The following is a 20,593-nucleotide window of genomic DNA, read 5'->3' as shown; positions in this document are numbered from 1 at the left end:
AATAATATTCCTGTGTGTGTGTGGTGTGTGTATGTATGTGAGTGTGTATGCGTGTGTGTGTGTGTATCATATCTTATTGATGATCCATTTATCAGTTGATGGACACTGGTAGTTTTTCCATGTCTTAGCTTTTGTAAATAATGCCGTTGTGTACATGCGGGCGAATATATCTTTTCAAGTTAGTGTTTTTGTTTTCTTCGGATAAATATCCAGAAAAGAAATTGCTGGACCATTTAGTAGTTCTATTTTTAATCTTTTGAGCAACCTCCGTAGTGTTTTCCATAGTGGCTACACCAATTTACATTCCGGACAACAACGTATGAGGGTACCCTTTTCTCCATATCCCTGCCAACACTTGTTATTTCTTGTCTTTTTAATAATACCTGTTCTAACAGGTGCGAGGTGATATCTCATGTGGTTTTGATTTGCAGTTCCCTGATGGTTAGTGGTGTTGAGCATCTTTCCATAAACAGGTCTTAAAATACCTTCCTGTGTAGTGTATGAGTGCCTCCTGCCCCAAACCCACACCAACCCTGGATATGATCAATCTTTTCAATACTTAATAAATTAATGAATACCCTATCATTGCTTTTATTTTCATTTCTTTTATTATCATTGAACATATTTTAAAATATTTATTGATAGTTTATTACTCTTCCTCTGTGATTTATCTATCTATATATATCCTTTGTTCATTTTTCTATTGAGCTGAGTTATCTTTTTCTTATTGTCTTTCAAAACACCTCCGTGATATATGCTTCAGATATATTCAAATATATTTAAAGATATATTCTTCAAAATATACATAAAATCTGTATGTATCCCCAGGATAAGTATCTGTCCTGCTTGGGGATGAATGATTCTCATGACCAGCAGCACTTGCTCTGTCACATTTGGAACGAAGCTCATCTCTCTCACCATTTGTTGTGAATTTGTGGGACGGCAGCCTTCCAGACCCGAGGGCGGAGGCCGAGATGCCCTTGCTGCAGGGCTTTTCCTTAGCAGCCAGGCCCGGGTGGTGTGCTTTGTGCCAGTCTTGCCTTTTCCTTCCCTTGGCAAACATCTTATCGCTGTATCATCCTAATGAGATTGCCCTGGGTCCACCATATTAGATAAATGATGAGCGGTAGGGAAAAGAAAATTCATAGGATAGCAACATTGAAAATAACGTTTATTTTTGGCTTTTCCCAAGAATGAATCTCATGGTTTATAAACTACAAGGGAGTGTGCCATTGAGGAGGAAAATTTATCATCGGATCTGAATTCTGGGGAAATTCTAGGGATCCTATGGGGATGATGTAGGGTGATCATTTTATGTTTAATTTGGGGTTGCATAAAGTATGTTCACTTTGGCCTAAAACTATCCATTGTTCCTAAACAGTTTCATTCACTGGCTCCCATGTACTATCGTGGATCCGCAGCAGCTGTCATAGTGTATGATATTACCAAACAGGTAAGAAGGTCCCCTTTAGAATTTAGGTGCCCTTTATGGCGATCCCCCTAGAAAGACCAAGGCAGAGACATCAGTGAGTCTCACCAGCTGCCTGGGGTGAGATTCCACAGTATGCTGGTTGGGGTGAGTGAACACCAAATTTTGAGTTTCTCTCATCTATATGTAGCTAAGCCTTTCAAATCTACCTGCTAACTTAAATAAACAATGATCATTCGCTTTTAAAATTGACTGTTTGTAAGGGCAAGGTTATGCCTGCTAATACTGGTCTCCAGAATGTCAGATTTTTAGGAAAAGGAAAATTACCTTTAAATTTTGCATGTTTGATGGTTATAGATACTTATTTCCTATTAATGTTTCAATCATACAACTTGAAACACCAAGGATGATGTTTATATATGTATAGTGTGTCTGCGTGCATGTGGGATGAATGTATTTTTAGTTATCATTTTGAGGACCCAAGATACCCATCAATGAATAACGGCAGTGGTCTGCTGGCATTTCCCCCACTCCTGGAACTCAGCGTTGAGGACCTGCTTAACTGAACTTAGTTAACTGCTTTAACTAATTCGATGCTGTGACCATCCGTGAGTTCCTGACCACTGCTTCCTAAATGGAGTGGCTACCTTGGCTGTTTCCTGGAGGTCATTGTGAGGGAAGAGCAGTTAGGAAAATAGGACTCTAAAGCGTGCGTTTATGCGCATGTGTGTGTGTGTGTGTGTGTGTGTGTGTGTGTGTGTGTGTGTGTATGTATATATTTTTTCTTTTCTGATTAAGCATGAACATTGGTTCAGTCCTATAGCTTTGTCTCACTCAAGTTGAGGTAAGGCTAACATTAATGTTATTTATAAAAGAAAATTACTAATATGATTATCTTAACTTCAAGTTTCCATTTTAGAAGGGGAACTTTTTACAGGCTCTGTAAGTATAACTTACAGAGTTTGTGCCAAGGTTGGGGTAGTATGTTAACCTTTGTGTGCCCCCTGAAGATATTTTTCTTCATTAAATTATATTGGGTTTGTATTTCTACGTGGTTCAGATATTACACTGATGGGTCTTTCCCAAGATTGATTTACACTTTTGGTTTAGGATTCATTTCATACCTTGAAGAAATGGGTGAAAGAACTGAAAGAACATGGTCCAGAAAACATTGTGATGGCTATCGCTGGAAACAAGTGCGACCTCTCAGATATTAGGTAAGATGCATTTTAAAAATGTCTATGCAGTTCAAGTCCTCCATCCTGAATGTCTGTGCGTAAAAGGCTGTCACAACTGTGTGGTTAAGTCTGTTCTCAGTGTCATAATTTAATTTATGTCATTCACTTGTGGTGATCAAGGTGGTATTTATTCAACCAGAGTAGAATTGAGGGAAAAATAATAGGGAGATGCATATTTGAGGGAGCACCCACTCATGAATATTTAAATCAAATCTCCTGTACAGAGTACAGTTACACCCCTGACTCTAGATGTCTTTGGGCTAAATGGTTTTAATATTTTTTTAAATTAATTAATTCATTTATTTACTTGGCCATGCCGCATGGCTTGCAAGATCTTAGTTCCCCAACCAGGGATCGAACCCGCGCCCCCTGCAGTAGAAGCTCGGAGTCCTAACCTCTGGACTGCCAGGGAATTCCCTTATTATTGTTTATTGTTACCTTGTCTGTTGTTTTTGTCATTATTTCTACTATTACCATTTTAGTAACATTTTCATATGATGAGGAGGGTTAGAATTCTTCACATTTTCCACAGCGTCCCTGTTTGTTTTAGTTCTAGACTTTAACTTAAGGATGTAGCCAGGTCTATATGATCTCACTGTTTGGTTCTAAGATCTGAACTTGATGCATCGTATGTGAACATTCTGGCTTCCCCCAGAGACACTGGGTGTTGAACTTCCTCTGCCAGGAGAGAGGTTTGTAGGGACCCAGTCTGCCTAGACTAAAGCTGTGATGATAGCTCTATCTAGCCTGATAAGCTAACTATTTTTACTAAATAAAGCTGAAATAAAAAACAAAACAGTGAATTTGTGTTGTCTCCATGCCCTGGTTAGTTTAATTCTCAGCAATTCGAGTAGTTGATTTTCGTAAAGACAACGACACATGCTTCAGGTTTTGCTAATCCAAACATGATTAAACCAAAGTGTAATGAACAACAGGAAAGATCTTGCAAAAGCCCTTAAGATGGGCTTTGCCAAATTGCTCTGTTTGGGATTTCAGAAGCTTTCTATCACATTGCACCAGGTTGGTTTATAATAACAGCCATAACCACCACTTACTTGTTTGTTTTTCTGGGGGCTGGACAGGTCTTTGAACTCCCCAGACTTAGTTCAGATCTCTGCCTTCTGCCCTGTAATCCTGAAACAGCCTGCTTGTTCAGAATTCCCAGATGAATGGTTTAACTTTTGTCGTGGGAAGGAGGTGGGCTGGGTGGGTGGAGACAGCCTCTGCTGAGAGAAAGCCTTTGCTCTCACCTGACACCATCGAATTGTGATAAAGGTGCGACTTCCAGTGAACTAAGCCTTGTGTGTCGCGGGAGAACGAATGGATGACAATTTAAGCAGAAAACGATTTAAACGTGAATGGAATTAGTTAGGACTCTTGACTATAGGGGATTGAAACTCAATTGAAATTAATTTCAGGAAAAAGGGGAGTTTATTGGAAGGTACTGGGATCCACATGGTAAAAAAACAGGAGTGCCTTTAGCTCTGGTATTTGATATGTTCCAGCTTTAGTTTCTAGAAAGATCCTGGCCTGGCGCTCTCTTTGTTTCCACATTGCCATAAAAGGATTGCCGCACGTCATGGGAAAGCATTTGTGGCCAAGGGAGGGGATGTGGGTTGGACAGATGACTTCTCCCACCATAGTCACGAGAATGGGAGGGTGGGCGGTTTTGAAGAGGGGCAGTTCCTGGAAAAGTCCAGCCTGATCTGTGACGTGTTGGTTTGGCCGCTGGCACCGAAGCCACACCGTGTCTCGGTGGAATTCACTGTTTTGCATTCTCCTCGGCAGACATTCTGCTTTGTCTGCTTATCTGTACTCCATCCCCAAAGGGAGATGATCCAGTGCTACTTCCAGCTTCCAGTGTGACATCATGGGGTCACTGTCCCATGAGCCCACGCCCCCTGGTTTGGCCCCAGTGGGTCCGGTGTAGCTTCTCCAGCTCCCGTAGTTGTGGTTTAAAGGGTGGAATGTGGATCTCTTGTTAGACACAAAACTCTCTTAGATTTTTCTCTTAAATTCTCCTTGTTATTGAATCAAGGACATAACTCCCTTTGCGATTCTCCTTCGAACCTCTGATTAACTCAACAAGAAAACCCAGTTAGATGCTAGTAAATTTAAAATTTTTAAGCATTTAATATATTTTATTGAGATAATTGACAAACCATAAGACCCATCTGTTTTAAGTGTGCAGTTCAATGAATTTTGTGTATGTATAGAGTTGTCTAGTCAGCCTCACATCTCATTTCAGAACATCTCCACTCTGCAAACAAGCATCATGCCCATTACAGCCACTTCCAATTTCCACCTCCTTCCCACCTCTAGCAACCACTAATCTACCTTTCTGTCTTTATTAATTTGCCTTTTGTGGACATTTTGTATAAACGAAATCATACAAATGTGGTCTTCTGTGCCTGGCTTCTTTCACTCAGCATACTTCCAAGGTCCTTCCATGTTGAAGTTTGTATCAGTTACTTCATTCATTTTCATGGCTGACTGTTATTCCATTGTGTGGATATACCACATTTTATTTTTTCATTCACCAGTTGAAATTCAAGTTGTTTTCACCTTTTGGCTATTATGAAAAGTGCTGCTGTGAATAATCATGTACAAATTTTTTTTTTTTTTGGTACGCGGGCCTCTCACTGTTGTGGCCTCTCCCGTTGCGGAGCACAGGCTGTGGACACGCAGGCTCAGCGGCCATGGCTCATGGGCCCAGCCACTCTGTGGCATGTGGGATCTTCCTGGACCGGGACACGAACCCGTGTCCCCTGCATCGGCAGGCGGACTCTCAACCACTGCGCCACCAGGGAAGCCCCATGTACAAATTTTATACTGACATATGTTTTCATTTCTCCTGTGTGTATATGTAGGAGTAAAATTTTGGGGTCATTTGGTAACTCGGTATTTAATAATTTGAGGAACTGCCAAACTTTAAAAAAGAGGGGAAAAAAAAGAACTTCAACCCTAGCCTCACACCTTATATAAAAATTACTCTAAAATGAATCATAGACTTTAATGTAAAATGTAAAACTCTTAGAAACTTTTAGAAAATATCTAAGAGAAGATCTTGAGAATCTGGGGTTAGGCAAAGAGTTCTTAGACTTGATAGCAAAATCCCAGTGTATCTAAGGAAAAATTGATCAATTGGACCTCTTCAAAATTGAAAACATTTGCTCTGTGAAAGCCCATGTGAAGAGGATGAAAGACAACGTACAGACTGGGAGCAAATATTTGCAAACCAAACATCTGACAAAGGAGTAGCATGTAGGCTACATAAAGAACTCTGAAGACTTAATAAAGTCTAATAAGTTTAATAAAGTTTAATAAAGTCTCATTTTAGAATGGGCAAAAGAGATGAGCAGACATTTCACCCAAGAGAACATCAAGATGTTGAGCAAAACCCTGAAAAGATGTTGAATGTCATAATCAGACCATCAGAGTGGCTAAAATAAGAAAGAGGGATAACAACTAGTGCGGGTGAGGGTGGGGAAGAACTGGATCCTTCGTATATTGCTGATGTGTGTATAAAACTCTGGAAAACTCTTTGGCGATTTCTTTAAAAACTAAATATAAAATTACCATATGCCCCAGCAATCACACTCTTGGGCATTTATCCCAGAGAAATAAAAACTTACGTTCACAGAAAGCCTGCACACTGGGTCTTAGTTGAGGCATGTGTGCTCCTTAGTTGCGGCCAGCGGGCTCCTTAGTTGCGGCATGCGAACTCTTAGTTGCGGCATGCATGTGGGATCTAGCTCCCTGACTAGGGATCAAACCCATGTCCCCTGCATTGGAAGGCAGATTCATAACCACTGCGCCACCAGGTAAGTCCCCACGGAAACCTTGTTTGTGATGGAATCAGCCCAGATGTCCTTCAGTGGGCACACCAGGGTGCGTCACACTGTGGAATACTACTCAGCAGTGAAAAGGAACAAAACGGGTACAAGCAACCTGGACAAACCTCCAGGGAAATATGCTAAGTGAATAAAGCCAGTACCGAGGGTTTCATGTTGTATGATTCCACTTATATAACTTCGGGAAATGAAACCATTTTAGAATTACAGGGAGATTAGTGGTTATGGTCGGGGTGAGGTGGGCGGAGGGGCGGGGGAAGGACAGCATGGACATAAACGGGCAGCATGAGGCATCCTTGTGATGCTGGAAACGTCCACCTCTCTGTGGGGAGGACACGAACCTACACGAGTGATAATACACACACACAAGCACCAGTAAAACCAGGGGAATCTGAACAGCATGGAGTGTATTGGTGTCAGTGTCCTGGGTATGATGTTACAGTTTTGCAGAACGGTGCCATCTGGGGAAACAGGGCAAAGCGTACAAGGAGTCTCTCAGTATTATTTCTTGTAACGGCGTGTGAATCCACAGCTACCCCAGTACAAATTTCAGTTAACAAAGTTGGATTTAGATAAAAATAATAAGTAAATATTAGGCAGTGGTGTGTGTGTGCGGACATGTATATGTGCACATATACATGCATATTATGTATATTATATATGATTAACTAAAGTTTTGTAAACACGCTGAGCCAAAGGATGAATTTAACCACTCCCCCGCCACACCCACTGTACAGAAGAAAAACGGGAACTGTATTAAAAACTCCCATTTAGGAAAGCGGAGAAGGGGAAGCCTGGTGGATTGGTCCTTGCCCAGAGGATAAACTTTCTCCCGCTAGACAGAAATAGTCTGGTAAATGATAGGCCTGCGAGCCTAATGACACCTGCTGTTGACTCCTTTCCATGGCAGTGGAATTGCGTTCTTGGCCAACCAATCCAGCTGCTCCAGATTCCGCCTGCCGGTACGATTTTTCTGGGGAGTTAGCCAAGTCTCTCCACCCCAGACCTTATTTAGAGCTTGACCTTCTTTTACTGTAATCTAAAAGACTTTGCTCTTCTGTAATCGCCCCAAGACGATAGTTTCTTTTTCACTGGGGGTTGGAGAAGGATAGTATGCAGATTTGGTGTGTGTGTGCGCGTGCGCGCCCGCGCGCACGCACGCGCGCGCGCGCGTGTGTGTGTGTGTGTGTGTGTAGCAGGAGCCGGGCTCACCTAACAGACTTTGGTTGTGTAAGCTTGTAAATCCTTGAGCAGAGCTAGGCCTGGCGTGGTTTGAAAGTACCTGGACTTGAAATGGGATTAACTCCCTGAACTTGACTCAGCCACTGGAGGCTTGTGTGCAGAAGTGCTTCGCAGGGGAGATGCCGATCATGGGGTTAGTGGGTTTCACATCCACCAATATTCCAGAAGAGGGTAGAAGGGTCTGACCACACCCCAGCATGAAAGGCCCTCACGGGCATCTGATCAGAGGAACTCAGGACTTCCAGTTTGGATTTTTTTTTAAGGCTCCTGATCTTTCTGAGAGATTTTCCTGAATATCTTGAAGAATTCTAGACAGAATCTCCTCGGGCTCAGATTATTGTGGAGTTGGAGTGATGTGTGGTCTCTCTGAACCCAGGCGAGGAAGCAAACCGGAGTTGGTGATACTGTGCGTGAGAAGACTGTCCCCAGCTTGTGCACAGCAGGTGCTCCGGGGACATCCCTTCCCTGCTTTCCTGCCCCCTCCCTCCCCAGTGAGGACGGGCCTTGGGGAGAAGTGTGTGTGACTCCTGATGGGGCCTAGGGGATGGGGCACCTCCCTTCTCCTTACCATCTACTGATGCTGGAAGGGGGCGTTGCAAATTGGGGACATTTTAGGAACATACATAGTTGAAAGAAAATCACAGAGTCTGCGCTGAACTGACTGTGCAGGGCCAGCTGGAGGAGTGCAGCCAGCTTGGAGCCCGGACAGTGACCATTTGCTGACATGTGCTGAGCAGGTCGGGTCCCAGGCTTCTGAACTAGTAACACGAGGCCTCGGGCTAATTCCAGGTGCCTCTGATGAGGGCACATTTGGCCTGGGGTCTAGAGGGAAAAGAAACCTTCTTCTCAGAAAGTCTGGAGAGCCTGCCAGAGACTGCACAGCCTTGTCCTGGGCCTGGTGGGAAATTTTGGGCAAACGAGTCTTGAAAAGAAAAAAAAGAAATAGATCACCTTGCTTTAGGAGTTTTAAAAGTTCCATGAACATAAGAATTGCTTAGCACACTTGTTAAAATTCAGATTCCAGGATTCAGTTCTGTAGATTCTGATTCAATAGGGCAGGAGCAGGCTGGGGACAAATACATTTTGTAAAGCAATTCTTTTACGAGTGGTCCAAGGGCCATACTCGCAAAAGCATTGCCTTAGGTGATAGGAGTTGATGCGAGGGAAGAGGGACGGGGTCCTGGAACCTGGCTGGGCTTCTGACTGCAGGCCACACCTGCCTGGGCCTCCCTGCTGCCCTTCGGAGCTCACGGAGGCTGGAAACAGTGGTCCAGCATCATTCAGGATACGGAAGAAGCACCACTGACCTGCCATCTTGTCCCCTTCAGAAGCAGCTCCAGTTCTCTGCCCCCTTTTCTGCATCTCACGATGATAGTCATCGGGAGAAAAGGTGCGATTGTGGGTTGGTTTGCCTCCGTCTGATTAATATCAGATGCCGCTGGACCAGCATCTTGCACCCAGCCCCCTCCTGGGTGCTGTGACTCCCCCAGATCCAGCCTGTACTTGGTTGCCTTGGCTTGGCCCAGGAGTTAGGATCACCTTGCTTGGGTGCTTTCATGTGATGCACTGCAGGTACTTCAGGAACCATCTGCTTTAATCAATGATGGGGGGAAGGATCCTCCAGGTGTTGAGGTTAGAGGAAGAAGAGGATTCCCTATCCCACCCCTGACACTTCAGCCAGAATCCCCCCTTCACTTTTCCCCGTCAGCCTTTCAAGCAGCCTTGATCTGTAGCCATCATAATAAGTAATTTATTGGAGAAATTATGCCCACCCCACCCCTACCTCATAGCAGGCTCCAGTTCTGTTTCCTTGGTTTTCTTTTCCCGATTTTGGACTCTTGACTCTGTACACAAACCCCCCTGTGACCTCTCCAGATTAGGAACTCTTCCTGCCTTTCTTGATCACGTAGACATTGGCCTTCCTCTAATGGGTTCCAGCTTAGGGGTCTCCTGACATCCTTAGGGCTGTGAACGAATCAGAAAGGGTGAAGGAGTGATGGTGTAGAAGTGCTGATAGGAGAGAGCCTTTGAGGCCTGATTTATTTTATCTTGCCTGTGGTAGCGGATGGAAGTTACCCACCGAAAGTAGTGGTGGAGTCTGGGGCTTGGAGAGGTGGTGGGTGATGACCTGGGGATGCCCAAGGTTCCTCCCTTCCCCCCCTAAATACAACCCAGGAGATGATCAGGGATGGAATCCTGAGGAATGGAATCAGGGTCTCTGAGATCTTACAGCAACACTTCTGGTGTCTCCAAGAGAATCACTGTGAGAGCTTGGTTGGGCTGCTGCCGATGAGTCAAGACTTTTCTCCTGGAGTAGAGGTCGTCTTCCAAGAACAGAGCAGCTGGGGCAGAAGTGAAACTAGGCTAGGGGACGAGACAGGCGATTTATTCTACCAGTTTTCAGTTATTCGATTAGCAAATAACTTTTGGTAGTTCTGTGTGGAGCAAAGTACTATGGGAAGTACAAGAAAAGAGAAGAAAATATTTTTTTAGAGCTATTTATTTCTATTTGGGGAGCCAAGAGGGATATACAGGGGGAGGACAATATCTAACGAGTAATACAAGACTATGTTTAATAAAGTTCCAAAGTTAAGGTGCAGGAAGGACAAAGGGATTCAGGAAAGGGAAAGTCTGTCATTGCAGACGGTGATTTGGAAAGGCTCATGGATAAAATGTGTCACAGGCTGGGCTGTTCAGGATGAGTGGGGTAGGAGGAAATTCCAGGAAGGGAAGATCATGGACAAAGGCATGGGCGTGGGAGGGCCTTTGACAGGTGTCATGGCAGGGGTGGGGGATATCAAGAGTATCTACCTGATCGTCTGCCCTCAGGAATGGGGAGAAGATGGGTGGGTGGTGAGTGGCTTAAAAGTATGCCGAGTGTCTGGGCTCAGTGGGCAGGGCCAGGATGGCAAACCCCCGAGGTCCTGCCTCCAACTTCTGTCTCTCATCCCCAGGCTCCATTGCCCATCAGTCATGGCTCTGTCTTCTCCTGAGCCTCTGTGGTCTCAGGCTTCTTCTTAACACAGAGCTGCATGTAGTCACCACCAGCTAAAGCAATGGAACCTATCTGCCAACACCACGGTAGGTGTGGGAGCCTCTCTGGATTCTTCAGCAAGTAAGGCTTCTTGCAATTTCCTGTGTCATCTAGAGTGGGAAACCAGGGTGAGAGCTGGATATTGCAGGCTCAGTGCCCCCTGTGCAGCTTCCTGAAACACATGCCAACCCAGTCAGAAATCATCAGGTACCAGTGGTTTCAAGTTTTGGGGAGAAAGTTGAGGTCTTCAGTAGATGAAAAATATATTTGGAAATAAATATTGTTTTACTAAGAATACATGAATTGCTTTCACTTCTTACGTGTGACTCCAAAACTCATTCCATTCTTGACAGTGGGCCATAAATGGGTATAAGAGTTTGTTTAAAATTATACAAACCAAATAACAGAACTTGAGATGTTAGATGATAAAAATCCAATTTATTCCAAATACTAAAAAGCAAAAAAGCCAACGAACATCAAAAGCCACTACTGTGCAAGGTGTGGAAATATCATGGCAAGTATTAAAACACACCCAGGGACTTCCCTGGCAGTCCAGGGGTTAGGACTCAGAGCTTTCACTGCCGTGGCCCTGGGTTCAATTCCTGGTCGGGGAACTAAGATCCCACAAGCCACGCGACACAGCATAAACAAACAAACAAACAAGTAAATGAATGAATGAATGAATAATACCTCCAGCATTTTCCTTACTTGAGATGAGGAAGCAGAGTAGTCTGCGCTGTGAAAATGTGAGTTTTGTGCCCTGAGATGCACCTTCCCGTGTTTCTACCTTCTTCTGATGCTGTGCAGCAGCTGAGCCTGCATCTACTGCTATTATCCAAGTGGGAGGGAAGGAACTGAAGACTGACCTCCCCAGAGAGGGATCTGGAATTGCTCTGTTTCAGTTATCAAGTATTCTTAATGAAGAATCTATAAAACACTTACGTATATCTTAAAGAATAATATGAATTTGAACAGCTCTGTACCTACTCAATCACATCCCCTTCTCCCCATCCAGAAGTAACTGCTGCTCTGACTTTTGTGATAACCATCACTTTTTTTCTTTGTACTTTGCCACCCATGTTTGCATATCTAAACAATAGATTTAGGTTTGCCTGTTTTTGAACTTTATGTAAATGGAATAACCCTGAGTGTATTATATGATGGTTTGCCTCTTACCTCAACATGCCTGGGAGATTTCATCACAACGAACGTTAGCTGTACCTTGTCCGTTTCCACAGCTGTACACTTTTTTTTTTTAAGGCAGTCTTAATACACTTTATTTACTTTTTAATTTTTATTTACAAATTTATTTATTTATTTTTGGCTGCGTTGGGTTTTCATTGCTGCACGCGGGCTTTCTCTAGTTGCCGTGAGCGGGGGCTACTCTTCGTTGCAGTGCGCGGGTTTCTCATTGTGGTAGCTTCTCTTGTTGCGGAGCACGGGCTCTTAGGCACGCGGGCTCAGTAATTGTGCCTCTCAGGCTGTAGAGCATAGGTTCAGTAGTTGTGGCGCACAGGCTTTGTTGGTCCGCGGCATGTGGGATCTTCCCGGACCAGGGCTCAAGCCTGTGTCCCCTGCCCTGGCAGGTGGATTCCTAACCACTGCACCACCAGGGAAGTCCCGTGCACAGTTCTATTTGATAAGTGCAACACAACTTATCTATCCATCCTACAGGTGATGGGTATTTGCGTTATTTCTGCCTTGTTATTATGAGCATTGCTTCTTGAACATTTCTTGCATATCTCGTAGTGCCACGTGTTAGCATTCCTTTAGGTTCAGGTGTGTAAGAGTCTAATTGCTGAGTCACAGGGTGGGCGCAAGCTCAGTTTTACTAGGTGATGCCGATGTTTTCCAAAGAGGACACCGGTAGTGCAGGAGACTTCCTGTTACTCAACGCCCTTAGTGCTGTAAGATGCCAGGGCGTGGAGAGAGATCTGATAAGAATTTCAGTTTTCGTTTCCCCAGTTACCAGGGAAGTTGGCATGTTTTTATTTGTTGGCCGTTCAAGTTTCGTCTTGTGTGGAGAGCCTGTTCAAGACTTTGCCACCTTTTCTCTTGGGATATTTACCTTCATCTTGTTTATTCATCTGTCTGTCTATCTATCTAATTTGATGGTATGTGTTGAAATATCTTCTCAAATTTATGTCTTGTATTTTCACTCTTTATATATATTTTTAAAATTTTTATTTATTTATTTATTTATTCATTTTTGGCTGCGTTGGGTCTTTGTTGCTGTGCGCAGGTTTTCTCTTTTGCGGCGAGTGGAGGCTACTCTTCGTTGTAGTGTGCAGGCTTATCATTGCTGTGGCCTCTCTTGTGGAGCACGGGCTCTAGGCGCGCAGGCTTCAGTAGTTGTGGCACATGGGCTCAGTAGTTGTGGCTCGTGGGCTCTAGAGCACAGGCTCAGTAGCCGTGGTGCACGAGCTTAGTTGCTCCGCGGTATGTGGGATCTTCCTGGACCAGGGCTGGAACCCGTGTCCCCTGCATTGGCAGGCAGATTCTTAACCACTGCACCACCAGGAAAGTCCTCTCTTTATATTTTTACAGCATCAGAAGCCTGTAATTCCTACCTAAGAGAATTTATCAAGTTTTTCCTTTATGTTTTTTTTGGGGGGAATGGTCGAGGGAGGGCGAACCATTTAAGAAATCTTTCTGCACCCCCGAGATCATGAAGATATTCCACTGTGTTGATTATCTTTTAAAAACTTTACAGTTTTGTTTTCCTGTCTGTCCTTAAGTCACTTGGCACTGATTTTATGTGTGCTGCCTAGTTTCTCCTATGTGGATATCCAGTCGTCTCAGCACTCTTGGTTGTAAAGTCCATTCTCTCCCCGCTGAAGTTCCACCTCAGTCGTGTATCACGTGTCCTGGGTGCACAGGTCTGTTTCTAGTGCCCTCTGTTCTGTTTCACAAGCCGACTTACCTATCCTCATACCTATACTACACTGACTTAATTATCACAGCTTTCTCATGAGTCTTGATAAATGGTCTTGGACTTCTGATATGGTCTGGAATCTCTGTAAGTGATATTTGTTGGCCCCAGGGAAGGTTTCCTGAGAGTGTAGGGTGTGGGTGTGGATGTGTGAGTTGTGGTCTGGTGGAGATTAGGAGAGTGTTGGGGCGCAAATCTACATGTGTGTGTTGGGGAGTGTTTATTTTTATGGCCGATTTAAAAAATATTTAAATAAACTTTAGTTTAGGATAGTTTTATATTTACAGAAAAGTTGCAAAGATAGTATGGAGTTCCCACATACCCCATATCCAGTTTCCCCTGTTGTTAACATCTTACATTAATTACTGTGGTACATTTGTCACAGCTAAGAAACCTACATTATACTTTATTATACTTTGTATAATACTTTATTATTAACTGAAGCCCATACTTTACTCAGATTTCATTACTTTTCCCCTAATATCCCTTTTTTATTATAGGATCCCACCCAGAATATCATATTACATCTAGTTGCCATGTCTCTTTAGGATCCTTTGGGCTGGGACAATTTCTCAGACTTCCTTTGTTTTTGATGACCTTGACAGTTTTTAGTACTAGTCAGATATTTTGGAGACTGTCTCTCAATTGGGGTTTGCCTGATGTGTTTCTCATGATTAGACTGAGGGTTTGTGTTTTAGGGAGGGAGGAAGACCACAGGGGTGAAGTGCTCTTTTCATTACTTTATTATTAATTAAGCATAGCAGGGGTTCATGTTATCAACATGATTTGTCATCCCTGATGATACTGACCTTGATCACCTGGCTGAGGTGGTGACTGTAAAGTTACCCTCCCCGGCTTTGCTTACCATGCTGTTTGGAAGGCAGCCCCTGTTCCCAGCCCTCACTCAAGGGGTAAGGATTGTCCTCCGCTGCCTCGAGGGAGGAGTCCCTACATAAATTATTTGTAATTCTTCTGCTGATGAAATTTGTCTCACCCCCATTTTATTTATTCAGTCATTTACTTATATCAGTGTGGACGTATGGATATTTATTTTATACTTTAAGTTATAATGCAGTATTGTGTCATTTAATTTGTTACCCAAATTGCTCCCACTTTGGCCGCTGGGAGCTCTTTCTTTCGGCACCTGTGTCCCTTTAACATGTACGCATCATTTTGGGTTTTGAGTACTTCCTTACTTTCTGACACAATAAAATGTTCCAGGCCCATCTTGGATGGTTTAGGCTACAACCCTAGACTCAGCCATTTCTCCAAGCAGCCCTCATTCCTTTTACTGGAGAAGGGTATTTAGAAACCAAGATCTGGGCTGGGTGTGCTCGTTGCTACTGGGGTGTCATTGAGTCTAGGCCCTCTGGGTGAACAGAGCTGGGAAGTATATGTATGTATGCTAACAGGAGTATACATACACACATATCTATAATTATTTCTGTACGTATCCATTTGTATCTATATTAAGATAAACATAAGTTCATATTGATAACTCTGACTTTAATCCAGAACCATAGGGATCATTGTAACCTTCTTTACAGGGCGGGGGAGGGCTGTTTCAAAAAATTCTCAACTGATGTATGATTAAACAGAGGGATAAGCTTTTGTTGCTGGAGATTTTCTTAGAAGATACAACAATCTTTCCCCTTTCACTTTACATATTGCCCAGACCTTTAAGAGTTCAAAATGTGACTTCTGTGAAGAAATACAGCTATGTCAGTGGTTACTTTCAAATGGCACGATATTTACTTTTCTTTATATACCGTTCACTTAGGCAGTGGATTGAAAACAAGTTTAACCATCATCACCATTATCATCCTTACTGGGTGCCAGATACTATTATAAGTAGTTTAACTGAATCTTCACAGCCCAGTGAGGGTTACAGTCATTCTCCCATCTTATCGATAAGGAAACAGAGGCATGGAGACTGAAGAGCTTGCCCAGGTCCTGTGGCTGAGAAGGTGTAGGGCCCAGCTTTAAACCCAGGTAGTCTGTCCCAGAGCCAATGTTTGTTCTATGTTCCTCTCCTAAGAAGTACGAACAGGATCCAAGAGGGAAAATAATTTCTGATCTACCGAGAGAAAATAAATGGCAGCTGATTTGATTCTGCTCAGAGAATTTGGAGCTAATGATTTTTTCCAATGGTTTCTCTGGCCTCTTGGGACTAGCCTACATTTCTGTCTGGAGAAGGGGTATTTGGAAGCAGAGGTAATGGCCAGGCCCCCATCGGGAACCTGTGTTTTCTGCTCAGTCCTTATTCGTTTCAAATTCTGACATTTTCCATGAGAAACAGTCCATCTAAGTCTGTGGCAGGAACCTGACACTGCTTGTTTGAACCTGACACCAGGAATTTGGCCCCAGGTTAATAACATTTGCAGACACATTAATAAGCAGGCTCGGCCCCCTGGGAACAGAAATCCTTCCCAGGGTACACATGCCAAGTGCTTTAACTGTAAGCGCTTAGATCATCGTAAAGAGTTATTGTCCAATCAGATATTTATTGAGAAGGTAGTAATTCTTTTTTTTTTTTTAGTTCATTTAAGTTTTAGTTCCACCTGGCAGATAAACCAATCTGAGGGTCTAAAAGAACTGGCATTTTGAACAGAGATTTTGCTGATTTAATTATTGCTAACATGGTTGCCTCCTCTGGGTGCTACACAAATATCTTGGATATTTAGAGAAAAACGAGCTGGTAGGAGCACAGTAAGCCCGGATTATTCATTTCAGTGGCTGCTTGAGGGAGCTGGGGAGACGGAGACCACTTCATGACACACAACAGCCTTTGCAAACAGCCTTCAGCCTTCCTCTGATGGGCTTTGGCGGAATGTATTGCTTTTGGCTAGAATGCCTTAAACACATGGGAGGGTTTTGACAAAAATAATGCCAGCAGACATTGAACAGCCTCTCCTGCTCACAGTGCCTTGCTGCGTCCTCATGGCCAGCTTAGTTGGTTGCTTCAGTTTGACCTGGGCTGGAAGGGGGCTGTGGTTGGAGGAGAGAGTAAAATAACAGGGCAAACATTTTTCAGTGAAATGGTAACTGTCATATCCCAGGAGTCTGGCAGAATATAAAATGCTTGGTTATTGCTGGTATGGTATTTTAGAAATATAATATACACGCTAGAACACACCAGCAACACCAGAAGTTTTCTGTTGGGAAGAGCTCATGAGGCCACTATTCTTTTATCACTTATAAAATGGTGCCTGGTGAATGTATACTTTATTATGTCCTACATATAGTCATCTTAATACAGATTTCCAAACTCTGGACTTGACAGTGTCAGATTATGAATTGGATAGACTGCAGAAATATCAAACTCAACATTTTACAGTCTACCTTCTAAAAGAGTTGTTTTCAAGCTATAGAAAGCATAAGAAACAGTCGTGAAGTTGCTAAAATGCCTATTTCTGGGATGTGCCCACTAAACATTCTGCTTCAGTAGGTCTGGGGCACAGGGGTATTCATTTCTAACAAGCCCTGAATAATCATGGGCTAGGAGGTCTGTAGAACACACCTGAGACTGATGCCCTACAAGATGCATGGGGCGTCCTCTGAAGACATCTAGAGAAGCTTAGTGATGGTTGTTAATGTGACAGAGAGAAGTGCGGGAAGCTTGGATGTATGTCATTTTGTCTCTTTGTTTTTAGCATCAAAGTGTCTTGTTTTTTGACATATGTGTTTAATTTTCTGGGAAAATGAGGACTTTTGTGCACCTGCTCCAAGATACCTGAAAAGTTCTTAGGAGACATGGCTACTATGCATTTACCCATGAACTCTGGAATCACATGGTTACCCTGCGAGCAGTGTTTGAGCCCTCCTCTGTCTCCACATGCTAGCATGGCAGATAATAAACGTTTTCATCTTGGCCAGTCTGATGCATGAATGATGCGATCCTCATTTTCATGTGAATTTCTTTAATTGCAAGCAGGATTAGGAAAACCAAGATTATCTACTGAGAACTGTTCTTTACCTATATACAAGAACTATTCTTGGGCTTCCCTGGTGGCGCAGTGGTTAAGAATCCACCTGTCAATGCAGGGGACACGGGTTAGAGCCCTGGTCCGGGAAGATCCCACATGCCGTGGAGCAAATAAGCCCGTGCGCCACAAATACTGAGCCTGCGCTCTAGAGCCCGCGAGCCACAAATACTGAGCCCGAGTGCCACAACTACTGAAGCCCGCACCTAGAGCCCGTGCTCCACAGCAAGAGAAGCCACTCAATGAGAAGCCCACGCACCGCAATGAAGAGTAGCCCCCGCTTACCGCAACTAGAGAAAGCCCGCGTGCAGCAACAAAGACCCAACGCAGCCAAAAATTAAAAATAAATTTTAAAAAAAGAACTATTCTTTACCTATATCAATTAGAAAATCAAGTAGAAGTTAAAACCCTCTTTATAAGTAACAATGTAAATGAGTAATAGACTGTTTTGGTGTGTGTGTCATTTTTAAAATTTGAAATATTGTAATTCCTAGGAATGAATTTAGCAAGAATTGAGCAAGACCTATATAGATGAATGTTACAGTTCTAGGATAGGACAAAAAAGGTACTTTTTCCTTGGATAGGAAAACTGAGTAGTATTGTAGAAATGTCAGTTTGCTCTAAATTAATGAAGACTTTTGTGCATCTGCATCATGAATTCACTGAGCTTCCAGGCAAATTACCTCAGATAATTTAAAGTTACATTTTTAAAAGGTTTTTACAAAATGATCGTAAAATTCACCTAGAAAAACAAACAGGCAAAAATAGTATTGGAAGGACTAATCTCAGCACATATTGAAATATATTTTAGTGATTTAGTGATAAAACAATACAGCATTGTCAGGGAACTAGACAGAAAATCAATGAACAGACTACAGAATCAAGACATAGGGTGAAATGCATCGGGATATTTAGTAAATGATAAATATGATATTTAAATAAGTCCAAAAAAGGGAATAGTTCAATACATGGTTTTGGGATAATTAGGGAAAAAAATGAGAGAAAATAAATTCAGAGTGGACCAAGGATTTAACTGTAAAGTAACAAAACCATAGAAGTTAGAGAAAGCAGTGGAATCTTTAAAATAATCTTGGAATTGGAATGAACTGTTTTAATCATGATACAAAACTCAGAAGTCATAGAAGAAAGTGATCAATAAGTCTGACTACATGAAAACTCCTGTGTGGAAAAAATGCCATACACAATGTCTAAATACAAATGCTAAGCTGAAAAAAAATGTGGAAAATATATTACAAAAGGCTAGGTTCCTTAGTATGCAAAGAGCGCTTACAAATAAATTTTTAAAAATCCAAACAATCAAAACCAGAGTGTGCAGAGAACATGGGTAAGGATATTACAGAACAAGAAATATCCGTGGCTTATGAAAAGTTGTGCACAAACTTTGAATAAAAGTTACTCAGAATTAATGTCAGATTTTTCTCATGGAGTTAGGACTTTAAACTATGGTGTAATTTTACTCTTGGGGTGATTTATGGTGGTTAGTGTATTTAATGATGTACGCTGTGTCCCCCGTTCTTCTGTGGAATAGTGATGACTGGCCTGGGAGCCTTCCTGGGCTGTAAAAGGAGGGGCCTGAGTCAAATAAATGTACTCAGGCTCTGAGGCAGTTTGAGCCTCCTGCTTACTTGTTTCCTCCACTTGCTTCATTTCCTCTGTGTTTTTGGCGTTCTCTGAGAAGGTGGTGCCATCTTTGTAAAGATGTATTAAGTAAACACCTACTATGTGCCGGGTATAGTTTTCAGCACTTTATGATATCAACTTACGTTACATTTATATTTTTTATATAAATTTATTTATTTTTGGCTGCGTTGGGTCTTCATTGCTGCACATAGGCTTTCCCTAGTTGCGGGGAGCGGGGTCTACTCTTCATCGTGGTGTGCGGGCTTCTCATTGCAGTGGCTTCTCTTGTTGCAGAGTATGGGCTCTAGGTGCGCGGGCTCAGTAGTTGTGGTGCGCAGGGTTAGTAGTTGTGGCTCGTGGGCTCTAGAGCGCAGGCTCAGTAGTTGTGGCACAGGGGCTTAGTTGCTCCGCGGTTTGTGGGATCTTCCTGGACCAGGGATCCAGCCCATGTCCCCTGTACTGGCAGGCGGATTCTTAACCACTTTGCCACCAGGGAAGTCCCTACGTTACATTCAAAATGGTAAAGCGGAGGCCCTGAACCAAGGTGGCGGAGTAGAAGGACGTGCTCTCACTCCCTCTTGCGAGAACACCACAGTCACAACTAACTGCTGAACAGTCATCGACAGGAAGACACTGGAATTCACCAAAAAAGATAACCCACATCCAAAGACAAAGGAGAAGCCACAATGAGAAGGTAGGAGGGGTGCAATCACAATAAAATCAAATCCCATAACTGCTGGGTGGGTGACTCACAAACTGGAGAGCACTTATACCACAGAAGTCCACCCACTGGAGTGAAGGTTCTGAGCCCCACGTCAGGCTTCTGAAGCTGGAGGTCTGGCAACGGGAGGAGGAATTCCTAGAGAATCAGACTTTGAAGGCTAGCGGGATTTGACTGCAGGACTCTGACAGGACTGGGGGAAACAGAGACTGCGCTCTTGGAGGGCACACACAAAGTAGTGTGCGCATCAGGACCCAGGGGAGACGGAACCAGACCTACCTGCTAGTGTTGGAGGATCTCCTGCAGAGGCGGGGGGTGGCTGTGGCTCACCGTGAGGACAAGGACACTGGCAGCAGAAGTTCTAGGAAGTACTTCTTGGCATGAGCCCTCCCAGAGTCCGCCATTAGCCCCACCAAAGAGCCCAGGTAGGCTCCAGTGTTGGGTTGCCTCAGGCCAAAGAACCAACAGGGAGGGTACCCAGCCCCACCCATCAGCAGTCAAACAGATTAAAGTTTTACT

At 43.4% G+C, this 20,593-nt stretch overlaps 1 protein-coding gene across 2 annotated transcripts in view; it reads left to right on the top strand.

Moving 5' to 3' along the window:
• Positions 1 to 20,593, top strand: part of RAB31 (RAB31, member RAS oncogene family) — a 112,122-nt gene that overhangs the window by 62,604 nt on the left and 28,925 nt on the right. The window contains exons 4-6 of one of the 2 annotated variants that reach the window (XM_060028667.1): positions 1,382 to 1,453; positions 2,540 to 2,646; positions 5,341 to 5,524. In XM_060028667.1, the coding sequence (XP_059884650.1) occupies positions 1,382 to 1,453; positions 2,540 to 2,646; positions 5,341 to 5,503 (342 nt within the window). In that variant the 3' untranslated portion in view covers positions 5,504 to 5,524. Of the gene's footprint in view, positions 1 to 1,381; positions 1,454 to 2,539; positions 2,647 to 5,340; positions 5,525 to 20,593 lie in introns of those variants that run through there. The other variant, XM_060028666.1, reaches the window with a different exon arrangement.

Source organism: Delphinus delphis, chromosome 13 (assembly GCF_949987515.2).
Source record: "Delphinus delphis chromosome 13, mDelDel1.2, whole genome shotgun sequence".
Classification (NCBI taxonomy): Eukaryota; Metazoa; Chordata; class Mammalia; order Artiodactyla; family Delphinidae; genus Delphinus; species Delphinus delphis.
The sequence above is the reverse complement of the archived record's forward strand: the minus strand, read 5'-3'. Positions and strand labels throughout refer to the sequence as shown.